At 43.2% G+C, this 19,536-nt stretch overlaps 1 protein-coding gene across 1 annotated transcript; it reads right to left on the reverse strand.

Moving 5' to 3' along the window:
* Nucleotides 1-8,452: 8,452 nt before the first annotated feature.
* TRMU (tRNA 5-methylaminomethyl-2-thiouridylate methyltransferase) lies at nucleotides 8,453-19,444 on the reverse strand. Its single transcript, XM_010141148.1, has 11 exons — nucleotides 19,384-19,444; nucleotides 18,953-19,118; nucleotides 16,628-16,734; nucleotides 15,940-16,062; nucleotides 13,903-14,080; nucleotides 12,896-12,968; nucleotides 12,295-12,361; nucleotides 11,356-11,456; nucleotides 10,188-10,332; nucleotides 9,859-9,941; nucleotides 8,453-8,635 (listed from the first exon to the last, which is right to left on the reverse strand). Exons 1-11 carry the CDS (start codon nucleotides 19,442-19,444, stop codon nucleotides 8,489-8,491), a joined length of 1,251 nt encoding a protein of 416 aa, XP_010139450.1. The 3' UTR covers nucleotides 8,453-8,488.
* Between the last annotated feature and the right edge of the window lie 92 nt (nucleotides 19,445-19,536).

Raw genomic sequence — 19,536 nt, forward strand, 5'->3', positions numbered from 1 at the left:
ATCCAGTACCAAAGGGCAGCAGCTGTGGGTGGCAGCCAGCGAAGGGAGCAGTTTTCCAGGTGAAGCAGTAAATCAGGCATTGACTTTGAGAAAAATCAGTGCATTTTAATAGATGTTCCCATTTTCTGGATGAAACAAATGAGAAGGCCTGGAATGGTTAACTCCTTCACTTCCAGCTACGCAGGGAACAGGTTTTGGGGATGGAAGGGGTGAGGGGAAAGCCCTGCTCAGTTAGGGTTAAGGATTAGGAGTTATGGATAGGGGTTGGGGTTTATTTCACTGGCATGAAATTGTCAAGCTAATGGGAGTGAGCAGGTAGTCAGGAGGCACTGGGCTGCCATGTCACCAAAGCACACCTGGCACATGGCTCTTTTCCACTGGGTTGTCCAAGGGAAAACACTTTCCTGGCTGATATCATCTAGCTTACGCCAAGCACAACCCAAAAGCAGCTTCTATATGGACTTTCTCGCTCACTCAGGTGACATGCCAGCTTCCCAAGTAGCCATCTGCCCCATGTCTTGCTTCCCTGCAGGCAACGCTCTATGGCAGAGCCAGAGCCGTTGCAACCGAGGTGACCCCAAGGAGGTTTCTGTTAACACTGGTTCCTCTCACTGGAGCAGATCAGCAGCAGAGCACTCCTGTTTCTCACAGAGTATTCAGCTTGCCTCCATGGACAATGTGGATTCATGCCATGCATCCCTTGGGATTGCTGCAAGCTCCAGCTGTGTTAAACCTGCCTCTCTCTGAGAAGCGGAGCAGAGCGTTGCCTCCACGGGGCTGGATTTTCATGGCAGGTGCTCAGTACAGCAGCATGAGCTACAGGGAGAAGTTATGGCTGATGCTCGTTGCAAGTAAGGGATTACATAGTTGTGGCAAGCACCACGCAAGCAGAGTTGACTGCTCTGATTCCCAAAATCAACCTCTTGTGCCTAGACACTATTTTCATGTTCCTCCTGATCCAACTGTGATGCTCAGCCACGTTGTGTTCAGAAAGGAGGTAACTCGCAGACAGCGATCTTAAAAGTCTTCCAATACTCTCCTCTCAGTAGTGAGTTCTCCTGCTTTCTCTGTAATTCAAGCATTGCTGTTGTATTGCGGTGCAGAGGAGACACACCAGGTGAGGACGGTCTCTGCTCTATGTCACAGTCACGTGGCTTAAATAAATAAGGTCCAATACCTGGTTACTACTCAGTTCACAGAGATTTTTCTTGTGTTATCTCCTTCACCCGAAAAGCTAAGTGTAAAACTAGCTTATACCCTGAAACACCTTCCTTAATATATAAAGCCAATGTAGCCTGGTCTGATTCATTTCTGCAGGGACTACAGCAGCAGTGAGTACTAATAGTGCATGAAGTGATCTTCAGTTTAAAAGCCATGCCTGAAACCTTTCAAACTTGTAATAAATCGATCACACAGTTTTAATGCTTATAGCAAATTTGCTGACAAAGTTCCTCTTTGCCACGGAGATGGTTGGTGTGACACAACCTGTAGAGCCCTTCAGGTACTCCCAGAGAGGAGCAATAGATACAAGTGTGTGAACAGTGAAAAATCCCACCCAAAGTAACTAGATTAAAATGAAAACTATATTTAATCCAGCACTGATCTTAAATCCAGCAGATGCCTTATATCTAGTTATCTCATTTTTGTTTACCAGTCCTTTTTATGTGTATCATCCATCCTTCTTTGATGTCTGTAATTCTGTACAAAGCCTCATCCGGAGGACCAAAGCTGTACCAGACCGGCTGAGTTAGTTTGCTTTGCCGTCAGGCAGGAGCTGCAGCAGGGCTGGGGGTGAAGCCTTTGAGATGTACAGATTGCCAAAGAGATCTGTGCTACTACTCATCATTTCTGTAGAGGCAAATTTCCCTGGATTCCTTCAAATAACAGAAGAAATGCCACACTGCTGGTTCTAACGCCTCGGTCTCTCCTCCTGTGTTACAGTGAGCAGTGGGCACAGCTCAGGATTTTCCTGCTGGGCTGGTGTTCGTCAGCCCTGGAGAGAGCAGCAGACTGGGAGACAGAAAGGGAGAATCTGCCCCAGCAGAGAGGAACACACAGGGCATCTTCCCTGCTGCAGAGGGTGTGGGTGAATCTCTCATCTCTGTTCCAACCAGATTTCGTTGAAATCGTAAGAGAACTGGACGCGCAGAGGGAGGAAACAGCTGTCTCACATCAAGTGGATGCTATGTATCTCCAAGTCTCCTCTTTCCTACCCAGGGGCTTTATCAGAGCGAAAGAAGAAAAATTCACCATGTCCAAGAGTCCAACTTGAAGTTTGGCAGGGCAACCCAGATGGCACATCTGCCAGACAGAACTGCTGGGTATCAGCTACCTCCAACACTGCTTGTAGAGGACGTCCAGCTCATTGCAACCCCACAGACACAAACCCCGGAGCCCTGCCGGAATGCAAAGCACCAGAGGAATCTCTGCCATGAGCCTCCACAGGACTGCTGGAGAAATCCAGGCGAGAGCAGTCGGGGCACTTTGCTCTTGATGAAACTTCTTGCTGGAAGTAGGTCTCCTGTTGCTTTTCCCCACAGGAACTATGTTCTGTAATTGCAAGGCTGGTGTTTTCCTGGAAACATCCTCAAAAGATGGTGCTACTAAATGGGCATGGTGACACTGAATTATCAAAGGCCATAGCTGGGAAAATTCCATTTCTCCACCTAGGGCCTGATTAAGGGGAATCTCTCCATGGATTTCATTGTTTCTAGGACCTTAAGGCTTTCAGAGTGAGTTTGAAGCTGTTTCATTGAAGAAATTACTCTATATGCTGTAAAATTGTATGGAATTATTAAGTCCATTAACTTTTTTCCATTCTCAAGTTTCTCTAGCTGATGCTATACGCTTAGTAAAACACAAAATATTTTAGAAAAGAAAAAAATCCTAGAGATTCAGCAAACCAAACCCAGAACCCAGAAGCTGGTGTTCATCATACCGCTCATACACCTAAACAAGAGTAAGAATCTGGAGCTGGTTCTCAAAAAAACGAAAAACCAAAAAAAAAAAAAAAAATCCCTCCTTTTTACATCCAGCCATTCAAGAGCTAGATGAAGTTTAAGGGTGACTGTGGGAGACCAGCACAGCACAGTGCAGGGGATGGAGGACAGGCATGGAGGACAGAAGGTGGTTCAGATTCAGGACCTGAACGCTAAACAAAACGCATGTGTCTGCCCTGCTGCCAGGACCCCGATGGCAGTTTGGCTCTAAAAAGCTGTTGCTGCTTCTCAGTGTGCTGAAGTGACAGGGTGGCTTTATCCCTGCCTTGAGCGAACCCACCGAGAGACAATTCTTCCAAGGTATTGGCTCAGCAAAAATCTAAAAAAAGAGGAAAACTTCACAGTTATGGCTGAGTTAATTGCTCTTCCTGTAGCCACCACCTGCCAAGGGTGCGACGTGCACCGCTGGGAGCGATGAGCGCGATGTCCTGGTGCCTCCTGGTGCTGGAGCTGGAAACGGCATGCCGCTTTGCTGCATCGTCCAAGCATGCCATGGGGGGGGGGGTGATTATCGCATTTATGACGGGTAAGTTCATCGTGTTCAGTTCATTAAAGCATCTAAACACACCTACATGTGGAGGAAGTGTTTTTAAAATGCTAATTGTAAACAGTGCATGGTTCCAAGCATGTTCCTCGTCGGTGGGACATCCTCTTCACCTACTGGCACCACTGTCTCCCAACCGTGCATGCTGCCATGATGCTCATAACAACCACGTTTTCCAGGCCAGAAGGCCGGTACATATTCCCTCACCCATTCTTCTCAATGGTTCTTGCATGGAAAACGAATCCTTTTCATTTGCTTACCTGTTTGGGGTTCTTTTGGCCTTGGTACTCACCAGGGCTGCTGGTCTGTCTTTGCTTGAAGAAATTAAAAAATCCGGATTATTTAAAGAAACCAGCATCTAAGGTATTCAGAGTCACCTGCAGTTTCAGCCTGATGTTCTCTGATCTGTGCTTATCCTTTCTTATGCATCAGTTGCCTCCGACCTCCCCAGCCCCTCACTTTGTTTGTGCCATAGCCTCACTCCACACCAGCTTCTCACATTTGCTCCCTTCCCATGAACAGCCTCTTGCCTTCAGAAGCTTCCTCCTGGATTCCAGTGGGGAAGCTAAAGAAACACCCATTAGTATCAGGACCACCAGGCAGGAAATGGAAGGACTTCATCTCTGGTGGCATCTCTGCTTCACAGCTGTGGTGAAAGTACAGCCTTTTTTTTTTTTTGCCTTTTTTTTTTTTTTTTCTTTTTCCTGGTGGTAGCCTGCTTCCCAGGCATATATACATCACTCGCGTTTCTGCCTTCAAGGGGGGGGGAAAGTCCAGCCTTTTTTTTTTTTTGCCTTTTTTTTTTTTTCTGGACAGTACCGTTAATGTGACTGATAAGGGAGCCATAAGCTTATGGAGAGCAACCAGGACACTCACCCCGCTGTGCACATTCCACATGGTATGCTCCATCTTCTAAAGGGGATCCAGCTTGAAGAAGGTACCACTGCAGAGCAGACTGTGTTGCATGCTTCTGTGGCCTGACTCGGAGGCTGTTCGGTGGCGCAGAGATCCCTCTGCAGCTCGTTCTGCCATTCCTGACGGCAGAACCCAACACCTGCCCGTGTAAAGAAGAGACAGCAGAGACCCTCGTTGGACCGTCTTGTACTGAAGTCTCCAAGATGAAAGGGAGGTTTTGGAGAAAGGGAAATCTGAAAATTCTGGTTTGGGAATAAAGGTGGAAGGGGAGGATTTGTTCTTAACTCTGAAGTGGCACAACCCTGAAATCCAGGCAGCAGAGGCTGCGCTGTGAATCTTCACTTGGGTCCCATCCCATTACGTTTGGGGGTGAGTCAGCACAGGTTGCTGTACACAGTCTTCTCCCAGTTCCTGAGAAGGGCTCAGCCTTGTCCACAGGGCCTGAATGGCAATATCTACAGGTACAAACTTAGATGTTGCCTCCAAAATACCTGTTATTTTTCGCTTGTAAGTATGCTGAAAAGATAGATCTATTCCAAAAAGCAGGGGGAAGCTCCATAAAAACATCAGCTTTATTCCCTGCGGTTTGCAGCTACAGAGAGAAACTGTGTGAACACTCAGTTTTGAAGAGGGAGGGTGGAAGGTTCTCTCAGTCCTACAAAAGCCAAAGTGAACACTAAGAGCCAAAGCTTTTACTGCCTGACAGCAAATACGGAGCTGCCGCAGCATGAACGAAGCCCTTCACAACGCCTGCGCCACGTCTCGCTTCCCCAGAGAAGCTATCCGGGTGAACACGGAATGAGAGGAGAACCCTGCTCTCCTCGCCTGGGGTCAGCCCTGTCCTTCAGCTCTGCAGAACCAGCTGGGGCAGGAACACTGCCAAGAAGGAACAACACCAGGAGAATAATGAAGATGGGTTTTACACAAGCACTTCAGGAATAAAACAGCAATTTTTCAGCCGTTGTGCACTCGGTGACACAGGTGTCAAACACTCACAGAGTACAACAGAGATTTCAACTCAACCCCAGCCTTTAGCTGACATGACTCATGGTTTTTCAGTTACATGATCCAATTATTGTCGTTGCGTTCTCTACTTTGGAATGAAAAGTCCTTTTTAAAAAATAGTTATTCACTTTGAAACCAAAATATTTCAAGAAGACCTGAAAAGCTTAAGGACAACTTGAAAGTGAAATCACCTGCTTGCAATTTGTTGCCCAAATTGGAAGAAAAAATGACAAAATGGTAATTCCTGGCTCCCAGTGGTGCAGCAAGATTGACCGGGAGCAACAGCAGTAATGGCTTTATCCTGTCAAAGGTCTTTGCTCATCATTGCAGCAGAAGGCTGAGCTACACTGAGGCTGGGAAGACTCCATCATTCTCAGAAAATGAGTCTCTACTAACCAAACACAGTCTATAGGCACCTCGTCCTCAGATGATGTTTCTTCAGTAGAACCATGAGCTTGAGCTGATGATAAAAGCGAAGTCTGGTCTGGGTTGGCAAGCTAAGGCAGCAGGGTGATCCAGGCAGGAGAGACCTTGTCCCGCAGAGGCCAGAGGGGCCTCTCTAGATGTCCCTCTGAAATGCCCACACACTACACATGCAGCACAGGGAACAGGCGGGAGGAACTAGGAGGTCTGTAAGCAGTTGCAGGGGTTGATCTCACTGGGATCACAAAGACATGGTGGGACAGCTCACGCAGCCGAGGTGTGGCCATGCCTGGGTACAGGCTCTGCAGGAATGACAGATGGGGAGGGGAGGCGGGGGAGTCATCCTGGATGTGAGGGAGCAGCAGGACAGCATGAAGCCCTGCCCCTGGGTGGCAATGGGCCAGCTGAGAGCACGTAGGTTACAATTAGCGGGGAGACCTATGTGTATGACATTGCTGGGGGTGTCTGCTACAGCCCACGTGACCAAGAAGACAACTGGAAGAAGCCTCCTGTTTGCAGGCCCTGGTCTTCATGAAGGACACTTGGATACGTGCTGGGAGGGTCAACACAGAACTGCATGAGCAGTCCAGGAGGTCTCTGGAGCACTGGTAACTTTCTGACACAGCTATGGAGGAGCTGACGATGGGGGGTTGGAGCATGGCACACAAGGGAGAAGCTGAGAGAGCTGGGGCTGTTCAGCCTTAGCAAGAGAAGGCTTGGGGGAGCTTTACCAGTGCAGATTATGGAGTCTTCGTGCTTGGAGATAGTCAAAGCCTGACAACACGGCTCTGAAGAGCCTGCTCTAGTTAAACCCAGCTTTGAGCAGCGGAGTTAGACCACATGATCTCCAGAGGCTGTTGACAACCTGCAATTCTGTGGATTTTAGGAGTGAATTTTGAAGACAGAGAAATGGTTATGTCCTTTTTCATGTCCTCACAGTTGAACCTACCTCTAACAGCAGAGTATCAAAAGGCAAAAACATACCTGAGAGTGCTGTGAGATGAAGTAATAATAAAGTCCACACGAGTATACTAAACACAAAACATTTGTGAGGATTTTAATTGGGACATTTACTGCAAAACTCAAATGAGGACAATGTGGAGCATTCAGTAATCAAATCCACGTTTTGCAAAGACATGTTTCAGGAAAGATAAGGAAAACATCAGAAAAACCACATAAAAGTCATGACCAGGACACAATTAACCTAACGCAAATCAGGAGCTGACATGAAGCATGAACAATCTTTACAGTTAATCTGTGCAGGGACAGACGCTCTGAACAGACTTTTAAATTGAATCCATTTTCGCACCAGTGGAAAAGGACGGCTTTTTTCCCCTCTCAAACCGATCTACTGTAATGCCAAATAAATACCTAAGATTTTAACAGTCCAGTTTTTCTCCGTAGGGTTCCCTGAACTGTATGTTTAACTTCGCAGACTATCAGGTAGACACTGAAGAGTGTTTTCTCCCCGTTTTACCTCCACACTTTGAAGAGACTACACCTTTTACTTTTCTTACCAGAAGAATAAAAAGAATTCTTAGGAGATACTAAGATAACACATAATGATGCGTGTTTAATCCAAGCCTTCAGATCTGCTGAAAAGATCTGCCCAAAGTCGATGGAAATCTCAAAATCCGACATGCGTCTGGAAAGTCCTGCTTCTGCGCAGCTGTACTTCAGAGGCAGTTACCTTCTACTACCATGCTGAAAGACGGGAAATGATTTTTGTTGACTTGCTGTAATAAAGTATTAAAACCTTAGGGTGTCGGCAGTATGCACCCAGTCCTTACAAACATCGATCATTTGGACAGGGGCGCTCAGCTCTTCCTAACACCACTCCATTTTGACACATGACAAGATTCAATCACTATCAGGTCTACATTAAACTTGCTACATAATAAGGAAATGCATATGAATTTGCATTTTTGAGGCACCACAATACTTTCTGTTCTCCAGGAGACAAACCAAACAGCCTCTGCCCTCAGCAGTTAACAAAAAATCACTTGTGCAAAAAAAATTCAACAGTCGAGGCTGTTTTTAAGCCCTTAGATTTGTAATTGTGAATTACGCAGACATCTGAAAACACTACTAATACAGCTTGAGAGCCTAAAGCATTTCTTACAAAACTATCTAAAATGAAAAATAAATAAATATTGCTCGGAGTTCATTCAAAATGCTGAACCTAAATATAATTAATTCATTTTCCAGAATTCAAAGCACAAGCATACATTTAGTGTAAAACAATGTACGTAGTTCACCTACCGACAGGTATCTTCAAGTAAGAAAAGTATTTCACACAAAAGATAATTTATAATTTCAGACATCATTTTTATATTAAAATTCTTGTATGTGTAACTACTATTACAGAACAACTTTAAGACAACCCTTGATACGTATTAACATGAATACCACTATCCAGTCCAGTAAAATTACACCAAACTGGCTTTAATTTTAAAACTGTTCAGTGCTAACAGTCAAGAGCTGGGACTCAACGTTCAACTGACCTTTAGAATATACAGACCAACAAAAAAATGTTTATTATTGTTTTTATTATTCTCAGGCAGCAAATTCTCCAGAGTCCTTCAGTAAACACACCCACAGGTTACGTTGCTGGCTCTATCTTGTCAATCTCTTCCTTCTTTGGACCCTCCTCTCGGTTTTTGCCCTGTTGCATGGTGTACACCGACGGTCCCATCCTCAGGATCTTCCCACTGCCCAAGCACTCGTCACCCTTGTAGAACACAGCGAACTAGGAGATAAACACAGGGAGAGTCCTTTCAGCAGCTGCAACGGGCACGGTGAGCAACTGCAGGCTGTGTAAGACCTGCTGGACAGTGACTGCATTTCATTCTTATTCGTCCCAACTAAGTCTTGAAAAAAATAGAAAGAATAGAAAATGCAAAGGATTTGTTGGCTCATGTGAGGATAAATACAAACATGTTGGTGGAAATTCCATCATTAACTCCTACAAGATTATCTCAAACTCTTCAGTTAGTGGGTTGGAACCAATATTAATTGTGCAGAAAAACTTTCTTTCCCAATGGGGGTGACATACTCAACATCATCCACATCTTCACTGGACCTTCCCCAGACAGTGCCCAGGCTACAGTGGCACTTCTCAAAATAGGAAGAGGACGAAGAACTATTGGAGCAGTCCATCTGGAAGGAAGCAACTGGGGCTCCCTGATGTGCTCAGCAGGTTCTTGCAGGAGAGGAGGAGCACAGACCTCCAGGCCTTGTCTCACTACCTTGCAGTAAAGAGTAAACAGGCTCAGCAGCAACTGGCAGTCAGGGGCTTCTCACACCTCTCATCAGCTCTGGCTGGAGCCTTCCCAGCTCAGCTCACCTCACCTCTCTTAAGTGAATCCCTCCCACCATTAGAAGCAGCGCTCAGACAATTTCCCTCCTGATGTGTCCCATGCTCCTCCAAGTTTTGGGGAGGGAGAGGGAGGGTTGAACATTTGCGGGGAGGGGACATGCAGAAAATGTTTGAGAATGACTGTTGTACAGTGTGATGGAGTATCTTTACATTAGCAGTCTTAGAAGGCATCACTACAAGAATACCCCTCCTCAGTACTGTTCTGGGACAATGAAATTCACTGGACACAGACACTCACTAAACAGATTTGAACACTAAAACCATACTAAGCAGACAATTATCAAACTAATGCCTTTTAAAATCTATTTCTTGAAGACAAGAAGATTCCACTTCTGCATATACAATTGACTACCAGAGAGGTTTTCATGTATTTCTAAAACTTGTAAGCCAGTTTCTCAGACTATATGGGTAATAACAGACTATTTTCAACTAGAAATAATCCCCTTCAACACAGCTGACGAATAGTCAAAACAGAACTAGCTGGTCTCACAGGCAAATAAATTAGCTATTTGGATCCAGCTAGTAGCCACACTACTTTGGCCAGGTAAGCCAAAACACAAAAAAAGGGAAGAAAATAACCTCTAACAACTTACCTGCCCAGGCGCGATAGCTCTCACTGGCTTCACTAGCGTCACCCACACGCTCCCATCTTGGTTTAGAGTCAGCACACAAGGCACTAGAGCAGAAAATGGCAAAACAGCTGCCAGTTAATCCTTACGTTCACATTAAAAGAGAAAAACCTTCATCACTAGGTTAAACAGATGTAAGTCAAGACACTGCTGCACAGAACTGTCTTATAAAGACAGTACAGAAACAGGAAGGCAAACCAAACCATTTCAACTATTTCTGCAAAACCACACCAAACACACTACTGCAGTTTCACAAACTGAGTGACACAAAACACAAACCAAGGTTTGATTACCCAGTGTCATCTGATGCTGAAACCTGAAATGACATTCCATCATCTTCTCTCTAACGAGCTCGGCAGGAGGCTCCTCTGCTATCCAGTGCACTCGGTTTGTCCGCAGCAGGTCTCTGTACAGAGCAGGGTGATCTGTTGATGGTGCCTTAAAATACAACATTTATTTAATGCTGATGTTTCTGCCAGAGAGCGGATAACTTGTAAAGTAAAGCATGAAATACAGAGGAAGCATCAAGCTGTATCAAAATGAAGGCAAAATGAATAAGAAAATAAGTGTTTATTAGCACTTTATCAGCTTCCAGGTGGAAGCCCGTAATGAAATAAAAAGGCTGAAGCAAGCCTGAATTATCTGTCTTCTACACCTCAGTCATGTCACTCCTTGTATTGTTTTCCCTCCAATCACATTTCTGCCTTCTTCAGGCTGAGTTCAGGTATCTACTGCCCTCCTTCCTCAACAAGATGCTACATCCCTCTTCTCCCATTTCTCAACTCAACAATTCCCCAACAAAGGCGCTGCACACAAACAACCTTACTGCAAAGCATAAAAAAAATTCTTAGTGGTCCTGCCTGTTTCCTCTCAACTCTCATTTGATTATGACTTTTTCCCCCCGGGCACACGAACAAGTAGCAGAACACCTCATTAGAATCATATCGGTATCAAATGAGAGTAACAACTGCACGAACAGCAAGAAACGTTAACAACGCCAGCAAGCCGCAGAACTCCCGGTCATCCCCTATGGTGAGTCATTAACACACCAGTTATTTGCAGTATTTATACACATTCAGCCTCAGTTTTCAAAATGATAAAACTATTACTGGCTACTACTTATTTTACTGGAAAAAGGAAGGATCAATACAGAGTAAACCAAGACAATACACATTTTATATACTGTGTCACAACAACTGCAGTAACAAACTCATGGTTCAGAGCAGAAAATGAGAGCTCAGTATGTTGGCTGATTCTTTTCAGTATCTGCTCTTTGTTTGGAAAAGTTCTATGCCAAAATCTAAAACAATTTTCTACTCAATAAAAGCCAGTTTGGACAAGGTGTTTCCAACCTGCTGATGCTGCACGTGTTGGTTCTTGTTTCTCCCAAGAGGCAAGCGAGGTTAGAATCACATTCTGTACAGCAGGAGTCACTTGCAGTATCAGTATTAATTAACTCACCACAAAGACATCTCCAGTGCTGACATCTTTGTCTACAACAAACCAAGCGTCCTTCAGGCCTGCTAGTCTAGCCCTCTGGCCTATTGTGTAGAGGAACCAACCTAAAGAAATACGAAAACGTATTGCAGCTGGTGACTTCTCATCTTTTCCTTTCAGAAAATACGTTTCCCCATTTCAGAAAACCATTTCCCCAAAACTTTACCACTAAACAAAGGATAACGAACCAAATCGTCTTACAGAAGTGTGACAATTACACACTAAACTAACATCTACTTGAAAGTTTTTGAAATCATGTGTTTCAGGTACAAACTAATCTGTTTCAATTGTGGTATTCTTAGGGTTTATAAAAGACAAACGTTTCTTTATTTCAGCTTCAATTGGTGGTTTTGCTACCATTCAGTCTTACCAGTTTCCCTTACTTTCATGTACTAGTAGAACCCCCTACCTCCATTAATCACCTGGGAGAGGAACTTCATTCTAGCAGCTAGAACTGAGGATGCAAAGGAAGGACACAGAGAAGGGATGGGAAAGGTAAGCTGCCCATCTTTGGTGATGTCCTAGTGCACATCACTGAGGTGCATTGTCTTTTTTTTTCCTACAAAGTTTAGGTACTAAGGGATCTGGAACCGAGGCACAGTCATTCTCAGAAAATTAAAAGAACAACAGTCTCTCAGTGTTAAATTAACAACCCCTTAGTATCAACAAAGTAACCCTAATAATTATTATTTACCGTATTGCAACATGGAACAAATAATCACAGATCACTTGTAGTTCAAAGCTCTACTACCATATAAAGTGAGTTTTCATTGATTATTAGAATTACCAAACTGGGAAAAACCTGTAGACTGATTTGGAATTTCACAGTATTTGTCCCTTTGAATATAAGCAGTATTGTTCCATTTATCTAAAAGCAGTTATCAAGGTGGGTTAGCCAATTACCTTTGTGTGTTCCCATCACCTTCTTATCTTCAATGGAAACAAAGTTTCCTGGTTGAGGTTCTAAATACTACCAAATAGGAAGAGATTGTTTAAGTCACAAGGTGGCCCAAAAAAACCTCACAGTATATTTCAGGTTCTGTCACTACATTCTCTTTAAGCTGGAAAATAACTTTTGAAGCAGCAAAGACTGCCCAAGCAGTTTACTGCCTCTTCCCTGATGCTGCTTTAGAATAGTCCCTATCAGCAGTAATTCTGGGCTTCACTCCCCCCATCCTCACTTAGGCCAGGGGACAGTGCGATTCAGCCATGTGCCGCTCTCACATCCCAACCACTGGTCAGAGCCTGGCAGGCACAGGAGTGCAAGTTCACGCACTTCTTTTGCTGCAGAAAGTGACAGGCTGATCGCTGGTGGAGGGGCAAGATCCTTCCTACAGGCTGCTGGCATTAACTTCTGGTAGGCTTGCGAGTGCAAATGGAGATGGGACATTGCTACTCAGTGTGGGCCACAAGCTGCTGGGGATTTTTCTGTAGACACTCCTATAAGTCACTACTGACAAAGAGAAAAGAACATAAACATTGTCACCAAGTTAATGTTGCTCACCTCAAGAAGGAAATTTTCAAAGTTTCTTTCACCAATGAAACAGACTCCCATACTCTGAAAAAGAAACATGGTACTGAATCCATAAAAGCAGTCAAAACATTTGAAATTATGTCTATCAATAATCTGTCCAAGACGGATTTTCCCTGCTATGTATCCCAAACTATGCCAGGGATCTCATAAAATAAACAAAACCACAGTATCTCCAACACTGGTAAACTAATTCTATACAATTATCGGCGAGAGCCATAAGCACAGAAGAGAAATCACAGGAAACAGAATGCATGTCCAGTAAATAAATACATTAACCTCGGTGACTATATTGCATGGAAAATAAAACCAGAAGTCTCTTTCAGATTAAAGTACAAAAATAACACAAATTATAGAGTAACAGTGTATCTCTTGAAAAAAACTTTTGAAAACAAACCAGCTTTCCTTTTCCTTTCAGGTACTGCCGGCAGGCTTCAAATGCCCATTTACAGTGGACAAATATAAATATTAAAAGCATCAAGAGAACACCAGCAGTGTAACTGCTGTCTGCCTTACATTTTTTTAGGATCAACTCACAAAGTGTTAGTTCTCAGAGGCAGAGAACTTTTTTTTTTAAACAGTAACTGTAGAAAAACAGTACAATCCAATTTCTAGGAAGACATACTGAAAAACAAGTATAGTGAGGAAGCCTTTAAAAGCTGTGGAAAATGAAGACCAAAGGCTTCTCACCTGCTGTGACAGAGAATGCCAGAATGCCTCCCTATGGCTCACAGCATTCTAACACCTCCACCTTGGTTCTCCTGAGATCCAACGGTAGACAAAGCACCTGCGAGCTAAAATGCTCAACTAACCACAAGCTCACAAAAGTACTTTTAAGCAAGCAGACAGCTCTCAGTCTGCTTCCCCGCCTGTTCCGTTACGGTCTTCAGACACAGATGAGTTGTCACAGATTAAAGTTCAAAATGTTCAGGAAAGTCTATTTTAGTGAGAAATACAGATCAAAAGAGTTTAAGTGTTACCATGCCTCTTTTTTCTTTAGCACGTGATGAAGGCCATGCTCCGCAGCTATCTTCTTTACGAAACTTTTTGTTAAATCCCCTAGAGGGAAAATGGTTTTCCTCAAAGCGTCCTGCGAGATTTGACTTAGAAAGAAGGTCTGGTCCTTAAAGAGGTCAGCCCCTTGAAGGAGTTTCACAGCTGCAAAGCCCAGAACATATAAAGCATCTCAGCATAACCCCCTTTAACAGTTCAACTTTCTTTAGTATTTTGTTTGATAATCAACGTTTTACTTTTATTATTTGCAAACACATGCTAAAAACGGTGTTCTTCAGGTTTTTCAAAATCTACTTGAAAATGTTTGGTTATTTTCTCACTGCTAGAAAGATCTAGAATGATCCTGATTTCGTACAACACAGAATCTTACAAAGTCTTACACTGCCTCATCTATTACAATACTGCGTGTGTCATTGGCAAGAACATCAACAGCCTGAAAAACAAAAAACAACTTTCACATTCCACGCAAAAGAGAGCACACTGTTCTTCAAAAAGACGTTCAGTTTTGCCCTGAAATCACACTGTTACAAATCTATGATTTGAATGATCAGTAGAGTTATTCCCAGTGCTCAGAGAGGAGAGTGTGACTCTTTTCTTTAAAACAGATGAACTCTCCTGATTGCCAAGATGAAATAAAATTGGCGTAGTTTTTCAATTGCGTTCTGTTTTTAAGCGCCGACAGGTCTGCTGTTGCACAAACTCCACTTATGTGCTTCTTGACTCAAACAAACACCAACTACAGGCCAATAGTTCAGTCACAACTAACAATACAAAACCTCAGGAAAAGGGCAGGACGCCTGTTTAGAACATCACAAAATCCTACAACTGTGTTTCATAGTCTGTCACAACTACAGACTGTTGGTATCGCTGGGGCCATTTCAACTTCCCAGAAATAAAATAAAACCAAAGAAACAAATAAATCTCTTTAAGTGCAGAATAAACAAGTGGATGCAGGGAAGCTGTAACACGAAAACATCACCACTGGCAGCTCTGCACAGTGGTAGTTTGCAAGTTTCCTTCCCTGAGGGTATAGCATGCTTCTCATTTTATACCAGAGCTCCATCGGAGTTACTTCACTGCATTATGGCCCACTGCAGAGCTGTTTGGGAAATCTCTACGTGGGCATCCAAGCTGTGACAGTGCCATGCAGAGACATATCCAAAACAGCATTCATCCCGCTGGCTTTGGTACTAGCAAGAAGAGAACCCCAGTGGCATCGAGATCAACCTCTGATTATGTACAACCGCAGGCAGACTGTTAAAGTGAAGAGCAAAACCTGCACTGCTGCCTCTAGTACCTTTGCTGACCTGAAAACTGTAGCCTTAAAAGTGTCTGCACATGCTGCACTTGCACTTTTCAACCGCACTGCAGGCAGAACCCTGATCTACCTAGGAAAACCAGGCTTTGATAGAACAGAGAAATAAGGCAGAATAGTTGAATTACTGAACATGAACCTGATATTTTCCAGCAAAAAATATACAGCCCAGTTACTGTACAGATGTTATTAACTATAATGTTTCAAAGCCTTAATTCTGAAATTCCACTTAAGCATATCCCCATGCTGCGTTCTACCCATACTATATACTGAAGAGCAAAGGATACATTCCTTAAAAAAGAAGAAACATTAAAAAAGAAAATTTTATATAAGTCATAGAAATACTTGGTAAAAGACTTCTCGAAATACTTCTCCAGGCTGTAGAAGATAGCCCTGTCTCCTTAATCCACACTACACTCCTCCAGAATGTTTATTAATACTGAAATCTTATTCTTACCTCTGCACCTGGATTAGAACTCTTAAAATAGACAACGTAATATTTGACTGGTCAGGGTAATTTTCAGTAATGTAAATCCTCTGTTTTGAATAATAAACCTTCTGCAAAGGCCTGGGTTTAAAAGGTAATTATCATGTAAGCTAGCAAACTTCCCTGATTCTGTGACTCCAAATAGAGTTTAAATTTCTCTTTTATATCTAGGATGGAATATGAAATTAAGAAACCACTTACTATTTCTAACTTCAAAACGGTTTCTGAAAAGGCTTTGTGGTCTTCTAACGTGTTTCTGTTGAAACACTTCCTCATCATCTAGTGAGGTCCTAGCATAATGCCCAGTAGCAATTGCATCTGCTCCTACCAAGAGAAAGAAAGAAACAAATCACAAAGGCACGTACCTGAAATTCACAGTTTAAATTTAATTCACATGACTATAAACATCCAGTAAGAAAAGCAGAAAGCAATGAAGGAAGAAAACCTGTAAGAAGTCTTATACTGATGATAATTGTACTCCTGCTATTTAAATAATGTAAACTATTCACCAGCATGCCAGCACTTGTGCGTTTGTACATTAAGGACCACCTAAGAATGTAAAACTTAATGGCAGGTCAATGTACGTCCCTGAATTAAATCTGTTGCTACATACGAGTAACCTAATCTAGTGGAAGATGTTCCTGCCTGCGGTAAGGGGGCTGGACGAGATGACCTTTAAAGGTCCTTTCCAAACCAAACCATTCTACGATTCTGTATGTAAAAGCAAACTTAAAACCAAATACTTTGCAAATATTGAAATACTACCACGTAGATATGTGAATCAGGCATGCATAGGAACTCACGTTTTTCCCCACCTCCTCAAGAGTTTGTATCCTTTACACACTTCCACGGCACGCACTCTGTACTAACACACTTGAAAATCCCTTACCAAGGTTATCCATAGCATAATGAAGAAAGTAGTTGAATTTGATGTGCTTGTTACACACGATATCAGGATTAGGAGTCCTTCCCAGTTCATACTCTTTCAAGAGGTCACTGTAAAATAAAGATTCAACTGTATATCAACACCACGAACACTGCAAAATACTATCCAAGACTGAACAATCTGTTTAAAAATGAAAACTTCAGGCTCAGTCATACCAAGCATTTAATGTAAGAAATAAATCACCCATTAGATTTTAACCTGTGAAAAATGATGCTTGGAAGATTTTCTCCGCAGCGCACTGAGGACATGGTCCAATGACCACTCACAATCACGTAACCATGTTTTATTAAATTAATACTCCCTCAGGGGAGACATGGCTGCCCACTGTGCACATCCTACTCATCTCTTACGAAATACTTACTCTCAGAATTAAACCACCTGGTTAACTTTTCAAAGTGACAGTGCAGTGGAGTGCTCTGCCAGGAGTTATTGCCTCAGCTCAATGGACAGCAATTTAACCCTCAATAACACCCCCATAAGTAGACATGAGGCTAAATGATGTATAGATTTTTTCCTGTCTTCTTTTTCCTTCAAGAAATTCAAGTATTTTCTCAAAGTCATGTTGTAGTTTTATGCTGTTACACAGCTAAAGTACTTAGCATTAGTTGCTTGCAAACACTGAAATAATAACTAATGAAATTAAACCATCATCACCACCAGTGATGCACTGTGATAGCAAAAGGCCTGATTGCTCGCTGCCTTAGTTTGCTTGTCCTCAGCTGTCACTGAAGTCAAAAGGAACTGAGGGCCTAGCCTGGATTTACAAGAACAACTACAACCCCAGTACTTGGTTTTACTTCTCACCATCTGAAACAGAATCAATTGCTTCTTCCTTACCACATGACACACTACATTCCTAAACAGAAAACGGAGCAATGTTACCTTTATTTTGTCTAACTCCTTTTTAACAGTTCTGAATTCAACAATTCATACTAACAGTTAAATCACCTGGGCGTACCCAGAGCTGCCTCCCTCTTGCTGGCCTCAGCACCGTACTCTTAGCATAGCACAATACTCTGTTGTGAACGCCGCAACAGCGCACTGGAAGCTTCATTAAAGACTCAGTGAAAAGCCAGGCTCACATCAGTTCAGAACTTCAGGTAAAGCACAGACCTGGAGAGCAGGCAGTGAAGGACGCCTATGGAACATCTCCCTGATGCAAAGATCTGAAACAGACTTTGCACAAACCATGGGAAGACATGGCCTGGAACAGTTCTCTTGATAAAAGGTATTTTTTGATTAATAACCCGTCAAAGGGAGATCCAGAGGAGGGATAAATTCAAGGTCAGTGATGACAGTAAAGAAAAAAGGATTCTGAAACAAACCCAGCCACTTGCAATCGATTGCTTGGGAACACTGTACCTATAAATGACAAGCAGCAGAAGCAAAGCTGATCTTCTACGATCTTTGATTCACCCCACACCTCTCAAGAGTTTTGGTAACATTTACTCATCCTCTCGCACCAGGAGGGGAAAATGCAGTGATCTCTCCCAGAACAGCGCTGATTACCTCACTAACTGCACAAAAGTTTAGTGCTCAACTTGACATCATTTCAATGTGAAGTAGGAGTAGCATGAACAGGCTATTCCTCATTTTCTTCTAAGACAAGGTAACAACAGCTCTGCCTAAAGGTAGATGATGAAGATCAGGAAACAACTTTTATGTACCTATGCTGAGCGCCTAACAGATAAATTATGTTGTTACACCAACATTTCCCTTCTTCTCCCTCCCAGGAAAAACTCTCAGCTTTTCCTATGTAGAACTTTATTCCTTTAAAGTGGACCAAATTCACAGAAAATCTGAGCACCCTCTTTGAGAAGACTTTTAGATTTGTTCTAAGTTTAAGAAGCAAGGCTAGATCACGATCACGTTGTGGAAAACTGGATTCAGTCTAATTAATGTAAAATGCAGAGCATAAATTACACATACAAATGATAACAACACCCCATTAAATACTTTTTCTCAAGTTGCAATAAGTTTGGGCCAGTATGTGGGAGCCTCCACAAAGCAACTGCCACACACTCATAATAACTAGGGGGAAATCTCCTATTAATTTCAAAAGTACCAAACACATTTAAACCAACATATCAATTCTGACCTGAAATATTAATGAGAGAGAAAAAATAACGTCTCCAATATTTAACAGGTTAGCACTGGTAACAATGCAATAAATCGCCATTGCCCATTATCTGTCCACCCTTACTTCTCACAGGAACACAGTACTACACTAACATACTGAAAGGTCACCCAGTTTAAACCTGTTCCTACCTGAACACTTCGTTCCAGTATTCCTTCACGTAGGAAACCTGGTGAAAAGGAATATCAAGCTTCTGACAAACCCGGTAAGCATCTTCACAATCTCTGTCAACGGAGCAAGCTCCCTGTTCATCCAGAGGGTCCCAGTTCTTCATAAAGACACCTGTCACCTGGTAGCCTATGAAACAGAGGTAAAAATTACTTATAAAGTGGAATTCTTACAGTCTAGAACAAAACCGGTGTTTTTCAAAACCTCCTTGCATAACTGCCTCTCTCAGAAGGTGTGAATGGTCCTAGACTAAGGAAGCATCCCGTCAAGTTCTATAGCACAGCTCTTGCATGGTTTGGTTGGTTGTTTTGTTTTTTTTTGCTACAGGTAACATAAAACCAAGCTCTACTGGCAACTCCGACGATGATATCTGCTCACCCCCAGTTTGTCCCACCCCGTCCCCCATCCCTCACCGCCTGCCGCCCGCCGAGGCGCCCCGCTCCCGGAGGGGCCATGCCGTGCCTGAAGCCAGGCTGCTCCACCGGCCGCAGGAGCAAGGTGAGCGCGGGGAGGCTGCGGCCGGACCAGGCTGGGCAAGAGGGCCGAG

Source organism: Buceros rhinoceros, unplaced genomic scaffold, assembly GCF_000710305.1.
Source record: "Buceros rhinoceros silvestris isolate BGI_N320 unplaced genomic scaffold, ASM71030v1 scaffold21588, whole genome shotgun sequence".
Lineage (NCBI taxonomy): Eukaryota > Metazoa > Chordata > Aves > Bucerotiformes > Bucerotidae > Buceros > Buceros rhinoceros.

Excerpts from the sequence above, each read along its gene's own strand:
- TRMU (XM_010141148.1), bottom strand. The coding sequence starts at position 19,444 with ATGGCCCCTCCGGGAGCGGGGCGCCTCGGCGGGCGGCAGGCGGTGAGG. Across the intron at positions 19,119-19,383 it reads GGTGAGGGATGGGGGACGGG|GCTACCAGGTGACAGGTGTC; the intron begins GTGGGACAAACT and ends TCTGTTTCATAG. Across the intron at positions 16,063-16,627 it reads TTATGCTATGGATAACCTTG|GAGCAGATGCAATTGCTACT; the intron begins GTAAGGGATTTT and ends TTCTCTTGGTAG.